At 35.0% G+C, this 9,184-nt stretch overlaps 1 protein-coding gene across 1 annotated transcript; it reads left to right on the forward strand.

Annotated features, from left to right (window-relative positions):
- The first annotated feature begins 1,663 nt into the window (after positions 1–1,663).
- Positions 1,664–3,197, forward strand: LOC124537445 (forkhead box protein D3-like). Its single transcript, XM_047114285.1, has one exon. It carries the CDS (start codon positions 1,853–1,855, stop codon positions 2,744–2,746), a length of 894 nt encoding a protein of 297 aa, XP_046970241.1. The 5' UTR covers positions 1,664–1,852; the 3' UTR covers positions 2,747–3,197.
- The last annotated feature ends 5,987 nt before the right edge of the window (positions 3,198–9,184 follow it).

Genomic DNA, 9,184 nt, shown 5'->3' on the forward strand with positions numbered 1-9,184 from the left:
TAAGATATTCAGAAGTAACAGATTCGTATAGGTCCAAATATCGTATCCATAAACTGTTCGAGGAAATATTTTAAAAGCGACCTACCGATTAAACTGTTAGGGCGAATTTTGAAATCTAGAATAAGTCCGATGGGTATACAAATACAGAGGAGAATTATATTTGAAGTAGTAGCAGTCCAACACTTATATTAATAATTATAAGCAATTTATATAGATTCACATATGTAATTGTATTTAACTAATATAATTTTTTTTCATTATTGCAAACTAGTAACTACTAAGTTTCTTAACGGATCTTTTCTAAATTGCTAACCGGTGCTTTACTTTTAATAAACTTATATTAAAAGACGATTCAAAAGTGCTTGTAAAAGGCCTACACGAACAAAGTACATTTTGATTTTTAATGCATAATCGAGATATGGAGCAAAATATTTTTTACTATATTTACATTTATAGCTCGTATAAAAACTCATTTTTCATTCTTCCATCAACTCATTTTTCATTATAGATAACAATATATTCGTGTAATAATATTTGCATGCGTAAAAAAAACCGCAAACGCATTCAACGGACCTTCACAAAAGCGTTCGCAAAGGAACACGGCGCGGCGCGATCGCAAAATTTCCGAGCGACGATAAACAAACGCAAATTCCTTCATTACATTCAACAATGCCTACAGTCGGCTACATACAAATAACTGGCAGCGTCCAATTTAAATAACAGCCTCGCAAAGCTGAAAAACAACCCGTAACCGAAGTTGAGAATAAATTAGCAACCACCCTACCCCCTTTCCCCAATGTGTACATTGTGCAAAATATTATTTGCCTTGCCAGACAATAATAGGATCTATTGCCACGCCTTGACGTGTTAGCTTTGGGGAGCTCCGCCCCAACCGGCACACTCCACGATTGGTTACGAATGTATTCGTTCTCTTTCCGACACATCTGCCGTCTTTGTCGCACGTGTAGCTTTTCCCTCGACGCCCGAGGGGTAAATGTTTTGGTAGGAAACACATACTAGGGTTTTCTAGAGCCGCGTATTGTCGAGGCGTTTCGTCAGGAGATATTTTTTACGCGCATTTTATTCGAAGATACCTGAATTGTGTGTTAGAATTCGCTTTATGAGATTTTTTTCAATAGGCAGGAGTCCTTTAACGTGGGATTAAAGGATCTTTCTATACGTATCTCCGTAAACAGTTACTTTTCCTCGTTTTGTTGGAGCTTTTTAGTATTTTTATCGACTTTTTTACATGTTTATACAACCTTTTGTAGCGAGTTATATCTAGACAAAATAATTATGGGCTACATATACTTGTTAAATAATCATGTGAACTTTTAAATATTTTACATTAGTATGATTGGATAACCGTATTGTGTATTTAAATTGAAATAATAGCTTTGAATTACTGGTATATTTAAAAAAAATAAAAATATAAGTTTAAGTTAAATTAACTACCTACTTACAATTTTATATCTATAAGAAGTAATGCAATTTTTTTAATTAAAAAATAAATTACAGAGTAAAAATGATATAGATATATTCAAATAAGATTCGAAACGAAATTATACAATGAGATAAAAATACTCAACTCCAACTCAAAATAAATACCACAACAAAGTTAAATCGATAGGGAGCCTAATAATTATTAGTCAACGGCCTGAAATTCATGCACAAAGCTCCGACCCGCAGTAATAATAACGACAATTGTTGTGTTTACTGAAACGTAAACGTGCGGAGTGGGTGACCCCCTTCAGGGCGGGGCCTGACGGGCCGGCCCTCGCGCCGCCAGGGCCCGCTGCAGTCAGTGTCGCGCAACGCGCCCTAACGCACCTCTGACATGTGACGGTACAGCATGGAAGACTGCGATTTGAGTCAGTACCGCGACATGATCATCGAGGGTGACCTACCGCTCGACTTGCGACCGCCGCCGCGTCTCTATCTGCCGCACTATCTGCGGGACGACCGCGAGGAGTACCCACAGGATGACACCTACGTGTCCGTAGACGAGGACACGCCAGACCTACCGCCTCCGTCGAGCGACTCTGAGAGATACGAAGCGTCAAGCCCAAGCGAATCCAAGCCCAGCTCCCCGAAGAAGCCAAAGCAGAAGTCATCTTCTCAACTCATCAAGCCGCCCTATTCTTATATTGCACTGATTACGATGGCCATCTTGCAGTCGCCGCACAAGAAGTTGACGCTGAGCGGGATCTGTGAGTTTATTATGACAAGATTTCCATATTACCGCGAAAAGTTTCCCGCCTGGCAAAACTCCATCCGTCACAATTTAAGTCTTAACGACTGTTTTATAAAAATCCCTCGCGAGCCCGGCAATCCAGGGAAAGGAAACTATTGGACGTTGGACCCGTTGGCTGAGGACATGTTCGATAACGGGAGTTTCTTGCGCCGTCGGAAGCGGTATAAGCGACCGGCGCCCTCGCTGCAGCACGCTCACGCGATGGTAGCGATGCTCGCCAGAGAGGCTTACGCTCCTCTCCTGCCCCTGCCGTGCTATTTGCAGCCGTCGCCGCTGTTGACACTGCCGCGACCGCCACCGGCGGCTCTGAGACCGGTCGCTCTACCGCCGCGCGTTCCAGAGATGACGGACACTCGAGTCAAAAGATCAAGGAACGGATTCTCAATCGAATCTATAATCGGATCTCAGGAGAGTCACGTGTCGGAGCCTCGGCGGAGTGCCTTCTCGCCGCTGCAGCAGGGCAGCGGTCCACCGGACGACTGGGCGAGATGAACGTTCTTTCACGGGTGCGTTTCTAATCAGAATCATTTTTAGAACGTCCCGATTGACACAGTTTTGGATTTAAATAAGAAGGAATTATAATTTTATAATATGCGAGTGTTGAACGATTTCTTATACATGGTCGGCGGGAGTGTCATTTAAATACGAGTAAAACAATTGTAAATATGAACTCGCGACGGGTATATTTTGTTAGAATTTGTTTTGGTTGGAATATACTTAATGACCAAAGCAGTTAGTTACCGGATACGACGTAATAAGTATTTCTGTAAAATCTGACTATTCAAAATTTATGAAGAAATATCAACAGCGTGTTGGAAAGACAGCACTAAATAAATATTATGAATTTCGTCCGCTAAATAATTATAATGTTAAGATAACGTGCCAAGAATATTCTTATGTCACTACTTTTTGGAAATGAATATTTAAATATTGATATATTTTAATCATTCGATTTGCAAATTGCTTAACAAATTAAAAACGATTGTTTATTTAAATCGATTATTTATATCGATATTTCATATCAAGTATCGAATATTAATAATTATAATGAGTTGAAATGTATTTTATAATTTAAATGTTTTAACGATATAAAAACCTATAATTTATCTGTGAAATAAATATTGCCAAAAAGTTGAGACGATGTATAAATAAAGTCTAGTCATTCTTGTACAAAGTAGGTAAAACATAGATTTGTAAATATTATGTAAAATTTCGTTAATAATTAGATAGCAAATAAGTAGTTACTGTTCAAGTAAGGAATATTTTGCGAAAAGACACGCTGTATTTATTATGTTATTGTAGTATATTTTTGTGTAATTATTAAATATAAGAACAAAATATATATCGATAGAAGATAAACAAGCATTTTATTTAATAGATTTATAAGCTATTCGAATGTAATCAGAAATTTCGTTCATTCAAAGAGCAAGTGAAAATAATTGAATGAAATAATATATTTATGTAACATTTAGGTTTTTTTTCATAAATTCATACATAGAAACGCTTGTTAGTTAGTCTTAATTTAGAGTCGTTGAGACTGGAAAGCAATGCCACTTACATGGAATTCAATTCGAAAACCTCCGATGCACGCTGGATATTCGAATATTATTCCGTATAATATATCGTATAAATAAAGTAGTTTTTTCAGTTAGGTATTACAAACAAGACATTTCATGATTTATAAATATAGAAGGCGTTTTTACAGCAACACTATATCTGGGTTTATTATTATTAAAGTTTTTACATCGAGGCTACAAAATGTGATTCAACATATTTTGTTGACGTTTAAGGTAAATTCCAAAAACTGTTGCCTCTGAGCACACAGCTTGCCTTCCTTGCGATGTTTAACCATATTATACAGTGTTATTGATTTAATTTAACAAATTAATATCTTAATTACATTGCATTAAATGAAATGACGTATGTGTTTTTTTAAACAATTCTTTTTTTCCGAGTAATTTGTATAATCATTTAATGTTTCATGATCATAATTCTCCTTATCCCAATTTTATTTGGGGTCAGCGTGTCTTCTCTTTCTAACTCTTTCTAACCATATCGTCTTTCATACAATCCATCCATCGTTTCTTTCGTCATCCCCATCCTCTATATTCACGTGCATGCTTAAGGCCTTATTTAATGCTTCTTGATATTGTTATTAAGTTTATATCTTAGGTACAAACAGCACGGTGCGTTTTTGAATAAATAAATATTAAAATAAAAAACTTTGTCTGTGGAATTTCGATAAGGTTACATTAATATTATAAATGAGAAAGGAACTTTGCCTTTATTGTGCTTTCACAGTTAAATCATTGAATCGATTGTGATGAAATTTGATAAGAAGCAAGCTTGAACTCCAGAGAAATAATACATGTTCCGTAACACAGGCTATTATTTACCCTTTGAAGGGGTAATGTTGGGGATAAGGGGTTGTTTCCTTGAAACGTTTTCGTCATAAATTGAATTCCATTTGGGCGATGCCGCGGGTTCCTTTATCAATTTTGATAACTATTAAAAAATATATTTTAAAGCATTTGAGATGAAATAATGAACATATTTTGTTTTGCAATTGGAAGGAGGACGAGAAAATGGGTCACTTGTTGGTCACCACCACTCATAGACTGTAAGAAATATTAATCATTCCTTAAATCCACCAACTTTTTGAATAAAGATGTTGTACTTCTAGTTACAGTAGCTCACTCACTCACTCCTGATTGCAACCATACTAAGTATTACTGTTTGGCCGCAGAGTACCTGATAAGTCGTAAGGTATATTCACTATAATACTACGCGTGCTCCATCTTAGGCATATATTAATTTAAATAATTGTATTTAACTGACATGACTTTATATTTTTTAAATGTTAAAAAAGAGTAACTACTGAGTTTCTTGCCGGTTGTTCTCGGTAGAATCTACTTTCCGAATCAGTGGTAGCTTCACTTAATTGTAAAATGACGATAAATAAAACAAAGTCGCTTACCGCTTTCTGTCCGTAACGTAACTGATTTTGAAGCGGTTTATTTTAATAGATAGATTGATTCAAGATGAAGATTTGCATGTATAAACCATGCACAATAGTAAATACCGACAATTTAATAAGTTTTAAAGTGATGTCGTAGATGCAAGCCGGGTCGGGTTGAAAGTTATTTATAAAATACAACACACACTTAAATTAGATGTAAGTATGGGTAACAGCTACACTATATAAGAATATGATTTGGTACTCATGGAAAACTAGTTAACGCCTGCGTCTTTATCCGCATAATTTGTAGTAGTAGTTGGGCCTTTGATACCCTATGTGATTTTCTATACTGATGACGGGTATACAACATTTTATGATAATGGCTTGAGTATTTTAGCGTAACAGACACTCAAACTGTCACCTTTATAATATTAGTTACGAGTATTCCACACCTTGAAGGTATGCACTATTATTACAACAAAAAAAATAATTTCCATTTTTTTAATTTGTTTCTAAAACTTTTATGCAGTACTTCTATAGACATAGACATACAAGTAACGAGAGAACATTTCATCTACAAAATAAGCAAAACATTATTTAATGAAACAAGGTACTTATATACGAATTTCTGTAACACTAGATACCTACTATTGTCTGTGAATGATTCTTTTAAATATTTGAAATAATTTTAATTCAACTATATTATTGTTTAAACATAAATATAAATCGTCGTTCACTTTTGGAGAATCAAGATGGTCAAGTGATTCGAACACGAACGAGCTAGGTGTTGAAGAAAAACACCGTGAGGAAACCTGCAAGTAGGAAGACATAATTTCAAGGAAATTGTACCACATTTGAATTCACCAATTCGCATTGGAGCAGTTGTTGGAATATGCTCCTAACACTCTCCTTAACCAACAGTGGGACATTCACAGGCTGTACATGTGTACAATGTTGTTCAATTTTAACATTTATTAACATAAGAGTTAAAAACATTCAATTCTTAAATATATACAAATATGAATTAAAACTAGTTACTATATAAATCTTGACCGCGTGGAATGGTGGCAAGAATGCTAGCAGCATTTCTCCGTTGAATCGCAATTCCGATCCTCTGGGCAAAAAATGAACCAGCCCTCCTGTCACCAGTGGAAGCAATGAGGCGAGCTGTTATACTTTTGATGAAGCTTTTTGCACCACTACTCCAAGGGCTAAGCGCTTCGACAGGAAATGGAACAAAAAAAACATTTTATAATAATAATAATTGTTCAGTTTTGAAATAATATTCGGAATCTTAATTAATTATAAAGTATTATCAGTGAATTACAACGTGTTATGTTTTCTTAACAAATACATAACGATCATGTTACCTTAAAACAATGTTACGGTATCATTAACGCTGAATATCATCAGTTAATATTTGCAAGAGATTTGCACTTGTATGAAGTTTGTTTTATGCGGCTAATTTTGTTATTACTCGTGTTACAATGTAGCTAGCTCACTAGGGTTACCACTCGCATTGGTAACATAATATTTTTGAATCGATGGCCATATCACATCCTATTTTAGGAGAAAAGGTCTGTTTATATCTGTACTAATATTGTAAATGGGAAAGCCTGCCTTTCCTCCTTGTACCCTAATAAACACATACTCCCAAATTTATATGTAGGTATATTACTATCTACCAACCTCTAAAAGCCGAGTGAAACCGGGGATTATTTTGATTAGTATAAGATAATTCGTCCGCTTTTAATCGGTTTTCTTTTCTGACTTCTGAAAATGATTTTTCTAAATTTCATCATAAACAGGTATTTATTAATCATAATCATTGCTTAGTATAAAACAAAGTCGCTTATCGCTGTCTATCCCTACGTATGCTTAGATCTCCAAATGCGAAATAATTATGAACTCAATTAACAGGTCAACTTCGTTGAGGTACAATGATCCCTTTGATTGGCTTCTTGATGATTTTTTATTTTACGATTTAAAAAAAAAGATCTGTATTAATGCTTCTGATGTATGCGAAAAGGTGATGACCTTAGACCTGTCATTACAAATAATAAAATGTTATTAAAAAAAAAACTTTGATAAAATTCTGCCTCGCAAAATCACTTTGTGGAACCAGCTTTCGCTGGCGCTTTTTCCAAACCGCTACGACATGGGAACCTTCAAGAAAAGAGCGTACTCCTTCCTCAAAGGCCAATAACGCACCTGCAAGCCCCCTGGTGTTGCAGATGTCCATGGGCGATGGTAGTCACTTTCCATCAGGTGAACCTCCTGCTCGTTTGCCACATATCACATAAAAAAAAAGAACTGTTCGGTGATTAATGATTTTCTGAATTGCAATAATTTTGACATACAATTTGAAATTATAGTGAAATTTGTCCATTATAAAAAAAAATTAGGCATAAACCGATTTAACATAACAGATTCACAACTACGCAGACGGTGTGTTAAATTTGCACAGGTTAGGTTTACCCTACACATAAAGATCTGGGCTGCTCTCTTCAATGACATGAAAACTCAGCTCGTTGTCAGGAATTTGTTGTCTTTTGAGTTTAGGTGTGTTCAAGCCACCTTGGAGACTTTGTAATTGTGTATTTCGAATAAAACTTTACGATAAATAAAATAAATATAAAAAAATATTATGCAGTTCCATTTTATCCTTTCGTTTCATCTGTTCATGACAATAGATACAAACGTGGTTTAATTCAAAATTTTCATAACATTTAAAATGTGAAAAACACTAAAAGTTGACTTTCAGACAGTTTCACACAATTATTTACATTTAATGAGTCGAGATGGCCCAGTGGTTAGAACGCGTGCATCTTAACCGATGATTGCGTGTTTAAATCCAGGCAAGCACCGCTGATTCATGTGCTTAATTTGTCTTTATAATTCATCTCGTGCTTAGCAGTGAAGGAAAACATCGTGGGGAAACCTGCATGTGTCTAATTTCATCGAAATTCTGCAACATGTGCATCCACCGACCCGCATTGGAACAGCGTGGTGGAATATGTTCTAAACCCTCTCCTTACTGGAAGAGGAGGCCTTATCCCAGCAGTGGGAAATTTACAGGCTGTTACTTTACTTTACTTTAAATATAATAAATAAAATTTTAACAAAAAGAAAAACCGACTTCAAACAAAACACTATTTTAAAACAAATGAATATGCACGAAAAAGTAAGAAAAATAATTGCGTATTCAACATATTTTTTAGAGTCTTCCTAAGTTAAATGAAATGAAAAATATTAGACTACTTGAAAGTCGATTAACGATTATATCATGTAGTTATAATTATTGGTATATTTGGAGCCGGTGTCAGCCACGGTGCCCTTGCCCCAACAATCAAAAGAAAAGGCGATACGAGCCCCTTGATTGATCCAGTATATTATTGTGTAAAAGGTAATTTGTAAAAAACATATTTGTTAAAGTATTCTCGTAATGTTTTTTGATAGATATACTGTAGGGTTTTATTGGCTGACACCGACTCCAAATCTACCAATAATTATAACTACATGATATAATCGTTAATCGACTTTTAAGAAGTCTAATATTTTTCATTTCATTTAACTTAGGAAGACTCTAAAAAATATGTTGAATACGCAATTATTTTTCTTACTTTTTCGTGCATATTCATTTGTTTTAAAATAGTGTTTTGTTTGAAGTCGGTTTTTCTTTTTGTTAAAATTTTATTTATTTATTGATTTTAAGTGAAGCTGATGTTGACTAACTAATTTTTTTTAATATGGATAGATTAAGCGTTCCGTTTATATGAGTCAGAAACTACTTCGAGGACAATTTTTAAAGGAAACTTGCGAATAAAGCAAAAATAGACTTTTGAAAATGCGGATTTAATACGTCACGCGGCGTAAGCTACAAGGATCCCTCGAAAGAGCTGTAATCGAACTCAGCAAAAAAACTTTGAAAAAGACCAACTATATTTCGTACATCATATGACATCACATCA

The sequence above is a fragment of the Vanessa cardui genome, chromosome 18 (genome assembly GCF_905220365.1).
Source record: "Vanessa cardui chromosome 18, ilVanCard2.1, whole genome shotgun sequence".
NCBI lineage: Eukaryota > Metazoa > Arthropoda > Insecta > Lepidoptera > Nymphalidae > Vanessa > Vanessa cardui.

Coding starts and splice junctions, on each gene's coding strand:
- LOC124537445 (XM_047114285.1), top strand. CDS start 1,853: ATGGAAGACTGCGATTTGAGTCAGTACCGCGACATGATCATCGAGGGT.